At 43.9% G+C, this 19,753-nt stretch overlaps 1 protein-coding gene across 2 annotated transcripts in view; it reads left to right on the forward strand.

Moving 5' to 3' along the window:
- The first annotated feature begins 9,292 nt into the window (after positions 1-9,292).
- The window catches only part of LOC120582244 (uncharacterized), a 118,626-nt gene continuing 108,165 nt past the window's right edge, over positions 9,293-19,753 (forward strand). For both annotated transcript variants that reach the window (XR_005647515.1, XM_039837490.1), the window contains exons 1-2: positions 9,293-10,186; positions 14,109-14,167. Coding sequence is in view for 1 of the 2 variants with exons in the window: in XM_039837490.1 (XP_039693424.1) it covers positions 9,969-10,186; positions 14,109-14,167 (277 nt within the window). In the remaining variant the exon portion in view is untranslated. The remainder of the gene's footprint in view (positions 10,187-14,108; positions 14,168-19,753) is intronic.

Here is a 19,753-nt window from a genome sequence, read left to right on the forward strand (position 1 = left end):
AAAAAAAAAAAAAAAAAAAAAAAAAAAAAAAAAAAGCATCTCAACCTAAACCTCACACCTTATAGGAAAATAAAGAAAATGGATCACAGACTTTAAAATGTAAAACTATAAAATTTATTTTAAAACTGGAGAAAATCTTTGGAATTTAGGGATAGGATAGGAAAAAACCCTTAGACTTGATATAAAAAGTAAGATACATAACAAAATATTAATACATTGGATCTTATCAAAATCGGAAACTTCCTTCTTGCAAAAGTGAAGAAGATAAAAAGACAAGCCAAAGAGTGGGACACGATTTGCAAACCACATATTTGGAAAAGGACTCTCTGTAGAATATATGAAGAACTGTTAGAAGAGTGATGGCAACAAGATGGCAGGGACATTAAAACTGATGCCATCAATAAATCAAAAAACGAGTGTTGGCGAGGATGCGGAGAAAAGGGAACCCTCGTACATTGTTGGTGGGATTGCAAATTAGTACAGCCACTATGGAAAACAGTATGGAGGTTTCTCAAAAAATTAGAAATGGATCTACCTTTCGACCTAGCAATTCTGGGTATTTATCCAAAGAAAACCAAAACAATAATTCATAAAGATCTATGCACTCCAATATTCACGGCAGCACAATTTACAATAGCCAAGATATAGAAGCAAACTAAATGCCCGTCAACATACGATTGGATAAAGAAATTGTGGTTCATATATACAATGGACTATTACTCAGCTATTAAAAAAAATGAAATCCTACCATTTGCAACAACATGGATGGACTTAGAGGTTATTATGCTGAGTAAAATAAGTCAGAGAGAAAAAAATAAATACCATATGATTTCAATTATATGTGGAATCTAAGGAACAAAAAGAACAAATTAATCAAAAACAGACTCACAAATATAGTGGACAATTTGGTGACGGACAGAGGGGAGGAGGGCTGGGGGGCTGCGAGAATGGGGTGAAGGGTTAAAGAAGTACAAATTAGTAGTCGATAGTTGGTCAAAGGGATGGGGAACATAGCAGAGGGAATGCAGTTAGCGTTAATATGTTGGCTACGTGGAAGACCAGAGGAGGGAGGGAGCAACTGGGGTTGTTTTATGAACTATATAGATGTCTAACCAATGTACTGTATACTCGAAACTAATTTAAATAAATAACTTTTTTAAGAATTAAAAAAATAAAAAACAAACTGATGTCACAGGAATAAAAAAGATCATAAAAGACTATTAGGAACAATTATATGTCAACAAATTGGACAACCTAGAAGAAATGAATAAATTTCTAGAAACATACAACCTACCGAGACTAAATCAAGAGAAAATAGAAAGCCCGAAGAGTCCAATAGCAAATAAAGATATCAAATCAGTAATCAAGCCCTCCCAACGAAGAAAAACCCAGGACCAGATCGTTTTACAAGTAAATTCTACCAAGTACTTAAAGAATTGATACCGATCTTTTTTCAACTTTTCCAAAAAATAGAGGAGGAAACATTTCAAAACTCATAAGGCCAGCATTACCCTGATACCAAAGTCAAACAAAGACACAAGAAAACTGCAGGCCAATATTCCTGATGAACATAGATGCAAAAATCCTCGAGAAAATATTAGCAAACTGAATTGAACAGCACATTGAAAAGCTCATACATCACCAAGGGTGATTTATCCCTGGCATGCAAGGATGATTTACCATGTGCAAATTATTCAGTATGATACACCACATTAACAGAAAGAAGGATAAAAATCACATGACCATCTCAATAGATGCAGAAAAAGCATTTGATGAATTTTAAACACCCTTTAGTGATAAAAATCTCTCAACAAATTTGGTATAGAAAGAACTTAACTCAACACAATAAAGGCCACATATGAAGAGCTCACAGCTAACACCATACTTAATGGTTAAAAACTGAAAGCAGTTCATCTAAGATCTGGAATAAGGTGGGAATGCCCCCATCACCACTTCTATTCAATATAGTATTAGAAGTCTTAGGGCAATTAGTCAAGAAAAAAGAAAGGAATCCAGATCAGAAAGGAAGAAGCAAAATTGTCTGTTCATGATCTTATATGAAGAAAACCCTAAACACTTCACACACACACACACACAAAACCTTAGAATGGATAAAAAAAACATTTAGTAAACTTTCAGGATATAAAATCAACATACAAAAATCAGCTGCATTCCTATGTACCAACAACAAATTATCTGAAAAAGGAAAATAACACCATATGTAACAGCATCAAAAAGAATAAAATACTTAGGAATAAATGTAAACAAAGAGGTGAAAGACTTGTACACTGAAAAGAATAAAACGCCGATGAAAGAAATTAAAGCAGACACAAATAAATGTAAAAGCATCCCATGTTCATGGATGAGAAGAAATAATATTATTAAAATGTTTATACTACCCAGAGACCTATAAATTTAATACTATCCCTGTCAATAGCCTAATGTCACTCCTTATAGAAATAGAAAAAAATCCTAAAATTCATAGGGAAGCACAAAAGATCCTTAATAGCCAAAGCAATTTTGAGCAAGAAGAACAAAGCCAAGAGCATCACAATTCCTGATTTCAAAATATATTACAAAGCTACAGTAATCAAAACAGCATGGTACTGGCATGAAAACAGACATAGACCAATGAAGCAGAATAGAGACCAGAAATAAACCCACACATGTACAATTAACGATCTTCAACAAATGTGCCAAGAATATACAATGGGAAAAGAATCAACTCTTCAATAAATGGCATTGGGAAAACTGGATATTCACATGCAAAAAAAAAAAAAAAAAATGAAATTGGCCCCTTGTCTTACACCACACACAAAAATTAACTCAGAAAAGATTAAAGGCTTAAATATGAGACCTGAAAACCATAATACTACTATAAGCCCAGGACCAGATCGTTTTACAAGTAAATTCTACCAAGTACTTAAAGAAGAATTTTCCAAAAAATAGAAGAGGAAACATTTCAAAACTCATAAGGCCAGCATTACCCTGATACTAAAGTCAAAATAAAGACACAAGAAAACTGCAGGCCAATATTCCTGATGAACATAGATGCAAAAATCCTCAAGAAAATACTAGCAAACTGAATTGAACAGCACATTGAAAAGCTCATACATCACCAAGGGTGATTTATCCCTGGCATGCAAGGATGATTTGCCATGTGCAAATTATTCAGTATGATACACCACATTAACAGAATGAAGGATAACAATCACATGACCATCTCAATAGGGAAAAATCTTCCTGACATTGGTTTTGGCAATGATTTCTTGGAGATGACACCAAAAGTATAGGTAACAAAAGCAAAAATAGACAAGTGGCACTACATCAAACTAAAAAGCTTCTATACAACGAAGAAAACAATAAAATGAAAAAGGCAACCTACAGAATGGAAGAAAATATTTGCAAAACATATATGATAAAGGGTTAATATCTAAAATAATATCAGGGACTCCTACAGTTCGATTGCAGCCCCCCCCCAAAAAAAATAATCCCATTTAAAAATGGCCAAAGGAACTCAATAGACATTCTCAAAAGAAGGCATACAAATAGGGGGAAAGTACATGAAAAGATGCTCAACATCACTAATCATCAGGGCAATGAAAAAACCACAATGAGATACCACCACATATCTGTTAGGATGGCTATTATATGAATGAACAAACAAAAACAAAAGTGTTGGCCAGGATGTGGAGAAAAAGGAACCTTTGTGCACTATTAATGAGAGTGTAAATTGGTGTAGCCACTATGGAAAACAGTACGGTGGTTCCTAAAAAAATTAGAAATAGAACAACTGTATGATCCAGCAATCGTACTTCTGGGTATTTATCCAAAGGAATTGATAATAGGATTTCAAAGAACTCCGCACTCTCATGTTTACTGCAGCATTATTCACAATAGCCAACACATAAAAGCAACCTAAATGTCCACTGGTGGATGAATAGATAAAGAAAATATAGTCTATACATGCAATGGAATATTATTCAGCCTTAAAAAAAGACATCCTGACATTTGTGACAACATGTAATAATGGAAGGACATTACAAAGGTGAAATAAGCCAGAGAAAGATGAATATTACATAATACCACTCATATGAGGAATGTAAACTAATCAAACTAATAGAAGCAGGGGATGAAATGGTGGTTGCCAGGGCCTGTGGGAAGAGGGAAATAGGGAAGTATTAGTCAAAGGGTACGAAATTTCAGTTATGCAAGTTACATAAATCTAGAGATCTGTTATACAGCATGGTGCCTGTAGTTAACGTATTGTATACTTAAAAATTTGCTCAGAGGGTAGATCTTAACTGTTATCACACACACAAAAATTATAAAGCAGGTGGGAGGTTATGTTTCTAGATTGCAGTGATGGTTTTATCCCAAACCCATCAAGTTATATACATTAAATACGTACAGCTTTCTGCATGTCAATCAGACCTCAATAAAGGGCGTTGAAACAAAATAAAGAAAAACAACAGGTAGACTCTAGAAAATGAGCGAAAGATGCAAATGAACACTTTGCAAAAAAAGGGTACGGAGATGGCCAATCAGTATATAAAAAGATATTCAATATCTTTAGCCATCATGGAAATGCAGATTAAAACCAAAATGAGATACTAGTGTACCTATCAAAATCACTAGAATAAAAAAGTGACAACATCAGATGCTGCTAAGGATGAGGAGAAACTGGATCACTCATACATTGCTGTTGAGATTATAAAGTGGTACAGGCCCTCTGGAAAAGAGTCTGGCAGTTTCTTCCCAAAATAAAAATGTACTTACTATACGACCCAGCAATTGCTCTCTTGGGCAATTATCCCAGAGAAATGAAAACATTCACACAAAAACCTGTATACAAATGTTCATAGCAGCTTTATTTGTAATAGCCCAAATCTGGAAACAACACATGTCTTTCAATGAGTGAATGGTTAAAAAAACCTTTACCTTTGTGGTACCTCCATACCATGAAATTGCTACCCAGCAATTTTTTTAAATGAATTATTTCAAGGGAATTATGCTGAGTGAATAAAGCCAGTCCAAAAAAGACTACATAACTGTTTAATTCCATTTATATAACATTCTCAAAATGATAAAATGATATAAAAACAGATCACTGGTTGTCAGCCCTCCCTTTAGGTGTGGTCATGAAAGGCAACAGGAGGGACTCTGTGGGGATGGACCAGTTTTGTACCTTAACTGTGTTGGCGGATATGTACCTATCTACACGCATGATAAGATTGTTTAGCACCAAGTACACCCGCAAATATGCAGGTAAAGCTGAGGAAATCGAAGATCCATGCTGATATCCTGGCCGTGGTATTGTACTGTAGTTTTGGGAATTGTTGATACTGTGGGAAACCGTGTTGCTTCTGAACGACTGTATGTGAATCTAAGATTATCTCAAAATACTTTGATAGTTCAAATGTGAGAACGCTCGGGGCTATTTCTTTTTAAAAATAAAATACAATCCTTTTAAAAATGCAATGGCCAGGGGCAGAAGGCTATTTCATACATTTTAAGAATCCACCTAATTCTTAAGTGCCACTCCCTCACCTTGCTGTCAGCGACATGATGTGCGATGCATAGTGTTGAAATTAGGAGTTCGAAAGGCAGATACCGGCCGTAGCCTCGCGGTGTTCAGGTGTGTGCGTATATAGGTGGGCACCGGCGTGAGAGAAAGAAAGAGGGAGCAGAGCTATGCCTCCCCTACTGTCAGGGAGGGTGGCCGGCTGCTGACAGCCCGGGAAGGGTTTAAGGAGGGTGCTGGCGCCTCGGGAACGCCCTCATGCTGCACCCTCCAGGAGGCCGTGGTGGTGGCTGAAAGCCTGGGTGCAGTGACTGAACCCCATGGTCCACAAGAAAAGGTGAGTGCCGGACGCGGGCGGGAGGTGGGGGCTCTGGGCAGCGGCCCGCAGGCGTGCTGGGCAGCGGGGTTTGCGGAGGCGGCGCCCAGTCTTGGATGCTGCAGCGAGACGCCAAGGAGACTCCAAATGCAGGGCTCGAAGTGTTGCGGCCAGGGAGGGTGGGGCCGCGCAGAAATCCCGGTGGCGCCAGCCGGGTAGCATCTGCAGGCCTGCGGCGCGCACACGAGGTGCACGTGGGTGTGGAAGAACCGGCGCTGCCGGGCCTCCTTCCTGCAGCGCCGCAGCGGCCAGGTGCCGGCGCTGGAGGAACGGCGGGTGGGGTGCCTGCCCCGCGCCCCAGCCCGGCACCCAGCAGGGAGGCTAGGGGCGGGGACCGCACTGAGGCCCAGAGCCTGGAGGCGCTCTCCGCGCGCGTCTCTTCTTGGATGTCTGGGCCTCCTTTTCACTCCGGTGCGGGAAGCTCGGCGGCTTTGTCCGGGAATGGCTGGGGGGTGCGGGAGGGGTAGGAAGGGGCTTCCCCACTGGCCAAACCCTGGCTTGAAGGATCACTGGGCTGGGCAGGAACCGGTGGGAGCGCTGTGGAGCTTCAAGGGGACTGCACCAGCAGCCGAGCGCCTGAGACTGGTGCGGGGGGCCGGCGCGGGCCGGTGCGTTCCACGTGGGTGGACCCCAAGCTGCGGGCATCGGTGAGGTCACAGGACGCCATCGTGTGAACTCCCCTAAACCAGCACACGAACAGGGGCCCAGGGACCTGGTCTTCCTCCAGTTCCTGCGCGATTGGCACGGAGAGCGCGGGGGAGGGAAGGCGGCGGGGGCGGCTACGCGGCCGAGGTGGGGCCGCGGGGGAGGGTACGAAAGGCACCGCGAGGCTGTGGCCAGGCTACCTCGGCAGCCCGGCAGCCCGCGCCCGGCGCAAAGGAGGCGGTGTGGGCGGCGACGTGCCCGCCGATCGCACTACGGTCTCTGCTGGCGTTAACCTATCCTCGAAATGAAAGAAAAAGGAAAAGAGTTCATTTAAAGGGGCGAGGGTGGGCTGGTTACAACCGGCTGGGAGGGCTTTGGCCGCGGGCACGTGGGAGTTGCAGGGCAGCGCCAGGTGTCCTAATGCAAGGAGGTGACCGCGAGCTCAGCGGCGCCTCCACCTGGGTTGAGCTCTGGAGAGCGCGATCTGAGAGGGTGAGATTCTTTAAATCGGGCATTTCCCACAGTGGCCCCAAACCTAGCATTAACCCCTTCCCAGCCACCCGCTTCATTCCACATTCCTAGTAGAGAGTCTTTCAAGCTCTCGGAACTACCAGCTTCATTTTTATGTAAAAAGCCGGGGCAAATTCTTCACTTTAACCTCTCCGTCCCCAGGTCCCCAAGGGCAGCCTTTCACAGCCTTAAGACGCGGTCATTCCAAACCCACAGCGAGCTGCCCTAGTGCTCGGTGTTTGCTCCGCCAACCCCGGACGGTGCCACCGGAGGACGCTGAAGACAAAGTCTCGGCAGCCGTGGGGGTTTAGGAAGCGGTGGCCGCCGGGCGGCGGCGAGACTGCGGCGCGAGCCGGGTGTGGAGCAGCCTCGCGTCCTCCTCCCAGGGCGAGCGGGGCCTGCACGGACACTTGGTCGCTGTCTCTTTCTCCCTCTCGGGTGTCGCGCATTTTCTCAACAGCGTGACCGGGTAGACAATGAACTTGGAATCCCGAGGACCCGCCTGCCCGGGTCCAGTCTCTGCTTCTTGACACACCTCTGCCCTTGACCGCGGCAGGCGTGTTGTGTGCCCCAGGACCGCCACGGCACCTCCGTCCCCACTCCCCACCTCCAAAGCAGCGGGAGGAGGCCCTTTCCGAGCTACTGGCCTCACCACAGAAGCCACACTGAGGCCGTCCCCCTCTGCTTCCCAACAGCAGAGCCACTGAAAGTCCAAGGCACGTGTGCCACTCACCTCCCCGAGGCGGGGCGACCCCCTGCGTGTGTGTTGGGAGGGTACGCATTTAACCGCACAAAGTAAGTCCCAGATGTGCAAGACAAAGCACTTCATGCAAAGATAGTCCAGAGTTCAAGTAAAAACAAAACAAAACAAAACCAAACCCGCAGGCACTGAGTCACTGCTCGTCTCCTGCCTCGGCTTCTGGAGCGTCCGCATCCGGGAAAGGGATTTTAACTGAATTTTTTGCCAGATCCGCTTGGATCTTACCTCCTCTGGTGGTGCCGCAACAAGTGGCCTCGCCGCCTACTCAGCTGCAGTCTCCCGGTCCCCAGCCCTTGCTGGAGTAGCTAGCTGACTGTGGTGTGGGTGGAGAGGGGGAAGCTGGGGTCGAGGGGAGTATTTATTTTTAATTGTGAAAATTGCGTCCTTTGCGCCGGGATTTTCTTGTTACAATCAACCTCCAATTTTAACGTGGCGGTATCATTGAGGTTAACACACCTGGAAATGGAAAACTTACCCACCTTCCTATTAAAGAGGCGTTGTTTTTTTTTTGAGGGGTGGGGTGGCAGAGACAGGGGACTTATATGACAGGAGCGTTTCTTTTCTATGAGATGCTTCTCCCCTCCCCATCATTACAGTGGTTAGCGTCTCGGCCTCCTCAAACGTTCCCTAGGCAGCGTTTGTGCCAGACGCTTTACAGGAAAGCCCCCTTTTCGGGTAAAGCTGCTCATCGCTTGTCCCACGCCCAGCGAAACCCAGCTACCAATGGGTCAAGGTTCCCCGGCTTCAACACTGAGAGACCCGTTCCGGTTGGAAAGGTCCTCAGGGGAGAAAGACGTGTTGCCGGCTGATTGAAGTGGGGACCAGGGGCCGTCGTCTTCCTCCCTGTGGTTCTCTGTAGACGGCGGGGTACCGCCGCGACCTCGGCTGGAAATTACGCCCTAACCCAGTCCAAAACAACCTTGGACAAAACTTTGAAAGAATCTAGTGTACAGACTTCTTCCAATCTGCTTACAATAAATAATCATATAAGTATACCCACATAACCACCCGAATGGAGAGCAGACGCCCAGATTCGCGCTCCCCACGTGTTGCTGGAGTTGGCGCAGACGCGTCCGCCGGCACAGTGGCGAACGTGACGCCGCATTTTCTCCGAATTCCTGCCTTCTAGGGTGGTGCTGCCGGAGCGGGGCGGGAGGGCTCGCAGAGGTGGAAAAGAGGTTGCGGAATCCATTCGTTCTGCGGGAGCACTGGGGGTTTAGGACAGCGCGCAACTCCGGGGGGCTCCCGCACTGCCCCTTTCTCTCACTTGAGAAAAGCAAGGCTCGTTATGGATGATTAATAGCCGGGCTTCCCACCACCATGCAGCGCGTCCCTGCCGGCACCATTAGCTTAGTCGTTTTAATTTGACCTTTATTATTAGCAATGTGCCACCGGAGGCCGGGGACTGAATTCGCACCCCGAAGGCCGCCCTCTTTACCCCCTCCACCTGGCCTGCTTCCTGGGGGAAGATGGGGGGTTTGCAGCTCCCGCGGAGCCCCCTCCACCTCCCAAGGGAGCAGGCCTGAAACCCTCGGAGACCTAACCAGGAATGTCAGACATCCCGGGCGTGGTCTGGGGTCCCCAGGGCCTCGGAGTTGGGCGGTGTCTGCAATGCATCGTCGTGGGTTCTCTCTGGCACAATGTGCCGGTGTGCAGAGAGAAAAACAAATAAAAACACACTCCTAAGTGCCACTGGCATCTAGAGTAGCGGTGGTCTACACAGAGTGCCTGCAGCTGGAGGTATGGGGGAGGGTACTGCGGCCGAGGGCAGGGAGGGAGAACTGTGAAGACCGGCTGGCCGCAGGGGAACCCTTCCTCCCTGGGTAGCGGCCGGGAGCACCCAGGCTGCGGCTAAAGGGGCTGGTAGTCTCTCCTGCACCCCGCCTGCTCCCCCGCCTTCTGTGTGTCCCCCGGCTTTTCCAGGAGGAAGATGGGGTGCCCAGCGGGGGTGGGGAGCGCCGGGCCTCGGGGCCGGGCTGTCACGTGCCCCCCACCCCCGCCACTGCGGCGGGAGTTCCAATCAGAGCGCGCCAGGGGGCTCCTCCTGGGCAGGAACCACCCGGCTCCGCGGCGTAGGGTGGGCCGCCGTCACCTGACCGCCCGCCCCTGCCCCCCGCGAGTAAGGGGCGGTGGTAGCGTCTGCTCGGTTACAAATGGCCCCTCCCGCCTCGCTCGCCTGCTCGCTCGGGCTCAGCGCGGACCCGCCCGGGTGCGCTCCTCCCGCGGGTCCCGGCGTCATGCCGCCCTGCCCCGAGCCGGCCCGCGGTCCCCGCCACCCCGGAGGGCGCTCCGGGCACGCCGCTCTGAGGCTTACCGCGGAGGTCGCGACGAGAGGCTGGACCGAGGTGGCGCGCCGCTTGCGGACCCGCAGGTGAGTGTGCAGTGTGGGCGTGGGATGCTGCGGGGACAGTGCGGGAGACGTGAGGGTCCTCGGATGCGGACACGGGTCCGTGCGATGCGCAGGTTAAGTTTTCAAAGCGACCCCGAGGTCTCTCTGAAGCTCGGCCTCCTCTCGCTGCCCCTGCGGGTTGGGGGCTCACGCAAAAACCTCGACTTGGGGGAAGGGCTTCGAGAAATTCTCGTCTTGAGATACTTGACAAAGGTTGAAAAGACACATCAGGTGGAGCGTGTAGCTGCGTCTGATGGGGTGACACAGGTGCATTGAGTGTGCCTGCATGGGGGATGAGCCCAGAATGGGCAAAGCTTCTGCGGCCGGTTATTTCGTCCCCAAAAGCCACTTAGATGCCTGAGAGAGAAATCGCGCTGCTCTGAGGTGGTCACTGGACGATAAGGCAGCAAACCTATGACCCCCGTGTTTCTGATATGCCTCTGAGTAGCAGGAGAGCAGGTGGCTCAGTGAAGAGTGTGTGAGGTTTTAAGGCACCGAGAAAATATTCCCTTCGCCTTTTAACTTCTTGGTATAAATTAGTATTAAAAGTGCTGAATCATGCAAAAAGACGTGGAAAATAATCTGCTTCATTTTTTGGTGAAGTTTTTCAAAGCCGTTATCTGTATTTTTGGAATAATGCTTTGAATGTACGATATAGGCACCAGGTATTTGAAATCATATTCAAAGACTGTGCCTTTGGCTTTACGACTATTGATTGCTTTTCTTTTGGAAGGGCGAGTTGTCTCCATTCATTATCTCTTACCAGCCACCCTCCTAAAAAAAATTTTTTTTTTTTTTGGCGTGGCCATGATTATAATAGGGGTGGAGGAAACAGTCCTCAGAAATAGAAAACATCCTCCTTTGATGAGTGCAATGATGGCCAATTTGATTTGTCATATGCCACTGAAGGGAATGTCAACCTGATAACAAGCAGACTAGAGAGAAAAAGAGGCAAGAGTTGCCCATGGAGGAAGAAATGAGCCCTAATCCAATTGTGCCAGTAATAGAGCTGAAGGGAAGTGCTTCCACATTGGAGCCTGAGTCCTGCTTGGTGGAGATGGAGGGGTGCAGTTTTTGATGGGAGTTCTGAGGCCTGACACCAAGTAGCATAATGATGATTTTTTAAGAAACCAGAGTCAGGATTAGTAAAAATGGGTGTGTCCAAAGATCTCTTGCCGGTAGCTCTGGGCTGCACTGTCTGAACTGCTCAGTGGCCTGCTGACTCATAAGAGAACCAGCATGGCTTAGCAGGATTGGATTTTACTTGTGATCTGTAAAAAGCCATACCTGTTTTAAAAAAAAAAAAAAAAGCTTTAACAGAGACATCCATAAACAGAGAAGCTGGTCTCACTTCTCTTCTTCAGTGAGATTTTCTCTGATTCCTTGACTTGTCACCTTCATTTCAATACCTGTCATCCATGGTTGTGCACAGAACATTTGGTTCGACACAAAGATTTTAATCTAAATCTTAACAGTAGAAATAGTGGCACTCCTAAAAACGTGATTATTTCAAAGGTATTTGGGAAGGACACTGAAAACCTGGAATATGAACGAATAATTGAGTTTTCTTTGCCGCAAGGACTCCCTTAACATTGCATACAAGACCGGGGAGCCCCACCCTGTTTCCGAGCATCTGCATGAAAGGCCAGGAAATGAATTCAACAATTGCAGTGGTGCAGAGAGAGGCAGTTTTAGTCTTGGGTGTTCTGTGTATTTAAATAATTACTAAAATTTTGGAGAGTAGACTTGAACCCAGAGTTAAGTCTTCAAAGCACAGTGTTTTTCAGTTTCACCTGTCAGCTTGTTAAAAATGTTCATTTAACTTTGAGAGGTTGGTTTCGTTAGAAAAGGGATATGAAATGGGAGCTGCTTCCAAATTTTAATTCTGGGGCTACAAGACATGATTGGAAAGGCAAATATCAAAGCACAGAGTGAGGCCAAAAAGAGTTATTTTTGCTCTGGTATTCTTAATAAAATTTCTTGATTAAAGTGAAGGGTTTTTTTTAAAGAAAGGGGCACTCGTTTTCAGGCAATAAACAGGCTTGCGGAATAGACAAGCACCTGGCATCTCAGAGCAGAGATGCCTAATTGGAGCAGGAAACAGGTGAGTGAGCTTACCTTTTACTGCGTGGTCCCTCAGTCAGAACCCAGTCATGTCACGTCTGATTAAAGGAAGGCCATTTCTGCAATAAGGCACGAAGATTTCAAATCCTATAGGAAAGAAAATGTTTTGAGCTGCTCTGAAGAAAGAGGCTTTCATTACGAATTCACAATTTATTATTGTCATAGCCATGCTTACCCGCATCGCCTTCCGGAGGCAGCAGGTCCAACCGTGAGAAAGAGAGATAGATATCAAGACATTTTTCATTCCTTTTTTAAAAAAATAAAATAAAATAAAAAGTTTTCAAAAGGACATCCACCGGATGTTACCATTCGCTTTTTAAGGCAAATAAATCATTTAAAGAAAACGATACTTTTCTCCCCGTGGCTAGAGTGAATTAAAGCATTGCTAAATCTGGACGTGGTGACCAGATTGTATCTCAACAGTCTGAATTGAACCTCCAGGTGGAAATGGCATATTCTGTTCAAAACTAATGTTCAGTTCAAAGCTGCTGGAACCACCTTCTGCTTTTTTCCTTCTATTATCGTTCCCCTCTCTTAAATTCACAAACCACGCCTACAAATCCTAGCACCTGGAAAGCTATAAGATTTCACTAGGAACGCACAATCAGGTAAATGGCCCGTGATTGCGGGTCATTCTGAAATCAAAGTAGATTTCAGCTTTGTCTTCGAAAATCATGGTAGGTTGTCTCTCGTGCTTTCCTAAGATGCTGGCGCCCTGGAAGCCTGCTTTCAAAGAGGGTCTTTTCCTGAGATTTCCAGAGATTATTTTGTGGATGTTAGCTCTGCCCACTTGCACGGTTAATTGCAGTGCAAGAAGGTTCCAGAACAGTACCTCCTTGAGCTCCGACAGTGAATGTGTACACAGCATTGTATGAGGAGCATTCCAGAACACCCACCAATCGGTGAAGTGAATGTGCTGGCTGAATAAACACCTGGGCTGCTTTAGCAGGCCAACCCTGTCGTTATTTACCGTGGAAGGTTGTGTTAATATATGCTGAGCTTTTGTAGGACACTAGAGAGCCTTGCAGGATGAAGAGAGGCTTCTGATGTCTGGCTGCTTTTCGAGTTGGCCTCTAAGAATCTCCCTTTTTCCATTTGAGGATGTCCAGTTATGTGTATTTTGCAAGGAAATTAAAGAAAACACGCTTTGCTCATTCACTCATTACAGGGACTTGTAAGATAGTAATATTAATAATATCATTGCCTTTACGTATTTAAAAGTTAACACATTCATATATTTTGGGGCGCATGAGTATTGAGTTGGGTTGACTATCAGTAGGAAATCGCTGCTCCTTTGAAACGATAACATTCAATACTTGCACATACGTCTCTGCAGAATAAAAGAACGTGCTTTGGTGTGCATGCTCTGCTGCATACACATAAATTCTACACAAACTAGAACTGCTCTTTAGGATTATTCGGTTACTTTCTCTGAGGATGTGGGCAGAGTTTTTGTTTGTTTTCCTGGCGGATGTTGAGCTCTGATTCTGCTCTGCTTGGGCATCTTAATTCTGAGCACCCTCAAGAAGAGACGGCGAACAAATACAATCGTTCATATTATAAGCAAAGTGTCTTTTTTGCACTGTGTCTTATTCTAGGTTGCCAGTTTAAAAGTAGTCATGCTCTAGGTTTTAGAACTAAAATTCACGAGAAATAACTTTTATCTAGATGTAGCTCAAGATGCATCTCCTTTGGTCAAATGACCGTAGATCATCTTTGCTACTCATGAAATTTGGAAACTATCCAGACTGCTAATGATCTGAATATTTTGGTCCTGCAGGTGTTCCTTTGCTACAGTGGACGGTGACTCTGCTCTTCTGCCTGCGAGTGGTTCAAAATGTAAGTTCAGCAAACCCAATAATCACGTATCGATCATTCTGAGCTCAATGCAAAGCAGTTCTTTTCATTTTCATTCCTTCTACCTAAGACTTTAGCCTCAGACATAAGAGTCTAGAAGGAGATGATATCATCCCCTGGGGTCGGGCAGAGAAATACCTAACTTAAATTAACGTCCGTCCACTGTACAGCAATGTAACTTTATACGTCTGCTATCACAGCCATCGATTGCCATTCTTCTCTACCCCTCTCCACGACAGTATTTTTCTGATAAAGAATATGAACCTTTGGTGTCTGGGTAATGCCGAATTGACACTTCCCCAGATTTCGCATCTTTCTGGGTGGCCCTGCCTATTCTAACCTCATGGCTCAAGCACACAGAGTCTCTAATATGTAGACACCTCCAGCCTTGGGAGCAGACTTTTTTTGTGCTGGATGAAATTCTGTGACTATTCTCGAGTTTCCTTTCCTACCATGTACGTTAACCAAAACGCTTCTTTCGCTCAGCCCACGAGGGTCGTGCCGTTGGGATCTGGTACACTTCAGTTAGAAAATGGAAAGTGTTGAAATGTGCAGAAGACCATTGCTCTTTCACAGAGAGATGTTGGATGGTGCCGGAGTTTTAGATTTCCCAGGGATGGGTCTGCCTTCTCCTCTTTGTTGGAGATAGAGTACGTCCAAGGACAGCTCTTGACAGAGGAACCTATTCTTGAAAAGGGACTGAGTGCTGGTTAAGGGACCGAGTGCTGGTTAAGGGACTGAGTGCTGGTTTAGACACCTCCTGCTTCTTTAAAGACCTCAACGTGTAGTTTTTTTTTTATTGTTTGTTTTTGTTTTTTTAATTCATAGGCATTTAAAGCATTTGATCGAATTCAGGGTCTAGAAAGCTGATTTTTATTAGGACAAACATCTGCCCTGCCGCCTCTTCCCCTTGCTTTTCTGCCATCCTGTCTCTGCTTCCTTGCCCACAACATGGATTTCCACATAATTCGGTTCACTAAATATCTCTCCATTTTTGTGTCGCCGCAGAGTTTATTGCTAGAGCTGCTCAGAGACTTCCAGCACAAAATAATATATTGATCACTCGAAATCCTGTTTGAGCTTGACTGAATATACATAATGGGGTGTCAATCGGGGGGAAAAAAATCTCATAATAAATGGCAGGCAACTTATATTCATGAGCAAAAACGTCTTGGACGAAATACCATGTTTACTGTACCATGACAGACTGATTTCGCTAGGATCTATCACATAAGAGTCGATATTTAATAGCAAAGGCAAGGTTAGAAGATGAAAATCTTGGAACCTTTCTCTCTTTGTTTATGTGGGGAAGCATTTTTGCACATCCTTTTAACCACAGCCAGCAAAAAGGAGCTTTTTCTACCTGAGGAATTCAGAAATTTTGCAAACAAATCTGTTTAAGTTGGTGTAGATTTAAAATCAGCTACTGATTTATGCAGTCCATATTTTTTTTAAGTTTTTACCATGTGTGTATCAGTGCACGCACTTGCTGTATGCAAATATTTTCAATGTGTATATGAGAGAGCACAGTATATTTAGAGAAAACCCTGCTTTACATAAATTATTTTTAAAGAAGTGAGCAAAAGAGTGGCCACGCGTTAGGAAAGCTAAGTCTTTTTTTTTTTCCTTTAAAAATTTCTCATCGAACGATAAGGAATCTCAATTTTAAAGTTTTATGTGTAATTCTCTAAAATCTATTTTCCCGATGGAGCAGTGATTATGATGGTAGGGATTTCTGGGGAAGTGATGTTTTGGGTTACTTTCTGAAGCTGACTTGTAGCTGACACCATTGCAGCTCCTTGTTTGTGTGGAATCTGAGCACAGAGGGACATGGGGATGGCAGTAACTGAAATCCTGCTTCACCTCAGGACAGTGTGGGGTATGTTCCACTTTCGTAGCCCATGGGCGGGGTGCATCCTGGCTTCCATCAGAAATTCTTGTCTCCTATAAGTGAACGAAGCCAAGAGGCTCTTTGCTAATCAGATTTCAATTTGCTTTTTCATGCTCCCCTCTCTCCCCACAAAAAAAAAATGCTCTCTTGACAAATGTCTCTTCCAGTTCCTGTACAGTAATCAAGATTTTCAAAAGTGTATTGTGGTGGAGTTTTCAATTTTTAAACCTCAGGTCATATTCGATAACCAGAAGACTCTACTTATCACAAAGAGCATGTGAAAAAGGGCAGGAGAGGCTATTAAACTGTGTAAGACACGACAGGCCTTGATCGTGTCTACCAGTTTTCCATAGGGTTTCAAGGACCTTTGCCTGTTTGCATCGACTTCATTAAAATGCTTCTGATTTGTTTTTCAAGGTTTCTGATTAGAGAATGCAAAATTTGCTGAGAAAATCGAATTATCTGAGGACTAGCCAGGTGCAGAAGTTCTACAGTGTATGATTATAGGCGAACTCATATTTTAGTAATACTTTTTATAGGTAGATACCTTTTATATCCATGTGTTCCCTTATGTATGTATACAGTTAGAAACTATTAGAAGTATGTGGCTCTGTGCACATGGACAATCAAATTTGATAGTTTTGGGGAATTGTGCTGTGGAGATTTTAGCAAAACCTAGGTTATACAAAAACTTTAAATTCAGGAATTAACTTTTTAAATAAACTTCATTACTTATAACCTACAGAGAAATGTATGTCTGCAAATGTTAAAACTTGGACTCATTGGATATCACCAATAAAAGGGAAAAATTAAATCCCAGGGCAAAGAATATTGGAAAGAAAAAGTTTCCCAGAGAAATTTGAGTCTGAAACCTGCATTTATAAGCCTTGCTATTGTCTTAAATTTTGGATAGTTTTACTAATTTATTTAAATAAAAGGAAGAGAGGAAAATTAATAGGAACTAAGTAAGTTACATGAACTATTTTCTGGTTAAAAGATATTCAAGATTATGTGTCGTTAATCTAAATATCCAGTTTTAACAAATTGCTTCCTTACCAGTCCTGACAATTTTACAGTGAGAATATTTAAAGACAAATAGAACACGTTTAAGCTCATATCCTTTGTAAATCTTCTCAGTAGAACTAAAAACAGTATACTCAGCAGATTCTTGGTTTAAAGCTTTTTAAACTGTTTTCTAAAAATCTTTATTCAACAAAAATTTCTAAAGCAGACTTGAATTTGCAGCTGTTTCACAGAAATGGACATTATAATTTCTGAGGTTTGATTTTTATATTTGCTAAATTGAAGATTAGGAAGTACCTGGAACTCCTGTATTTTTGTTGTCTTGCAACTGCTATATTTTCAGAAACCAGAATTCAGGCTGTCTTCCATTAGGTGCAGCATATTTAAAGTTATATTCATTTACTAGAAGAACAGCAGTGCGACCAATTTTCCTTCCACAAAGGATTTAAATAATAACTAGCCCGATGCAGTGGATTGAGGATAATTTTTTTTTAAATTGTTGTTTTTTTTCACTTAAAAAAAAATACATCGTGGCAAAGAAAAATTGCAATGTGCTAATTCAATCATCACTGAAGCAGTAGTTTGGTGTATATCACTTTTAAGAAATATGGCTTTATATTTAGTAGAAAGCTTGTTTGGGAGTTTAATTGCTCATGCTAATAGAAAATCAACAGACAGTGTGCTTAGTGTATGTAACTACTGAGCTTTTTGTAAGTTAGTTTCACTAAGAGAAATACTATAACACAAGAAACCTTTATTAAATCTCCATGTGCTTCTTAAGAACCCATGTCCCCCATTAAGTAAGGACTAGCTTGGGGTCACAAGCAGCCAATGACTTTTTATGTTATACTTATTGCCGTATTAATAATATATGTATGTTATGTAAGTATATATATATTTATTACAAGCATATTGTTATTATGCTTGAATGCATATACATTTCAAACAAGATTAAACCATTCTGATTTAATTCAAAACCTAATATTGAGAAATACCTATAACAATTATCCTATGACATTAAAAAAATATAGACTGGACTCCTTCCCCAGCTTAGTTTTTGCTTGAGATGCGTTTTTTGACAGACAGGTCCACCACAGTTATGTTGGAATTTGGCGAAACAGTAATGTGTGGTGATTTTTGTTTGTTTGTTTTGTTTTGTTTTTGGTGTGTGTGTAGTGGCCCGGGTTGGGTGGGGGGGGGCGGCTTTAAGAAATGAGAGTCTCATTTTTAAAAATCAAGTGAAAACGGTTAATCTCACTTTTAGGTTAAATTTCATCTTGCCGTGGCTTCGGCCTCCTCAAACTGTGCTTCCGCCACACTGACGTATGTAGACACACAAACCCATCATATGATGGACTTTGATTTTGTCTCCTCCAAGCAGAGGAGGAGGCCAACCTATAAATTCTGTCCCCAAACCAAGAATTGGAAAACCCAATATCATAGCCAGTGTTCATCTCCAGCAAGGCGGCTACACCTTCTTCAGAATCATCATTTCATTGCTGTGCTCTTTGTGTACTTCTGCAAACACCTACACCTCTTCACGTGTTCTTCAAAATCATTTTTCTCTCTCATCGTTAAAAGATAAGCATTCAAGATAAGACTAAAAAATATGAAACCTCCTGTAGAGCCACATTGCCAAGCTCTTCTACCCTTATATAATCTTGGGAGATAATTTGGGTATGAATTTGCAGCCTGGACAAAGCTCTAACTCAGGCAATCGTCATGTATCTTCTCTGAGGAGCCGAGTATTTGCAGAGCTGGGTTAAAGCAGACAGACAAACACACACCCCATAAGGCAAGGATTTAAACTGACAGTTAAAATTTAAAAAACCAGCATAAGGTGAACATTTATAGATGTGAGGACTGTGACTGTTTCTTCAGCGATATTAGTAAATACAGGAAAATTAGCCACATTCCAGCGTTTTCTTCTTCTTTCTCCCCTTACCCGCCTTCTGTAACAGTCTGGGGATGCCACTGCTGGTGGCCATGATGACTAAACATTCTTAATTTTTCTGGATCCTAACACGAGGCTGACTGGATTCCTTAGAGAGCCGATTTCTTGAGTGGCATTGTCCAGTGGAGCTTTCCGTGATAACAGAAATGTTCTACGTCCCATGCAGAGCCCCTGGCCACATGTCATGATCAAGCGCTTGAAATGTGACTAGTTTGACTGAGGAACTGAATTTTCAAAATCTTATTTAATTTTAATTAACATTTTAAAAGCCACACATGGCTAATGGCTGCGTATCGGCCAGCGTTGCCTCACCATCGGGGAAGCGAGTCAAGTTGGCCACAAAGTCCTCTTTGTGGGTGATGTGAGCTAAGGGCGCACTCCAGAAGTCGGAGACTGGTCAGCGCTGAGCACGGCACCCTCTCCTTGTGGCAGGCCCTGCACAGCTGCCGAGGAGATCGTGGTTGTGCTGGTTGCGTTCTCATTTGTACATTTTTAAAATAGAACCGAATCCTCATTGAGGCACAGGGCATGGTATTGTAACTGCTGCGTGTGTGTGTGCGTGTGCGTGTGCGTGTGAAGAATGCGTAAAATGAGATCTACCCTCTTAGATTTTTACGTGTACAATACAGCATTGTTATCTGTAGACACAGTGTCATACAGCAGATTTCTCGAATATATTCATCTTGTGTAACTGAAATTT

Source organism: Pteropus medius, unplaced genomic scaffold (genome assembly GCF_902729225.1).
Source record: "Pteropus medius unplaced genomic scaffold, Ma_sr-lr_union100, whole genome shotgun sequence".
NCBI lineage: Eukaryota > Metazoa > Chordata > Mammalia > Chiroptera > Pteropodidae > Pteropus > Pteropus medius.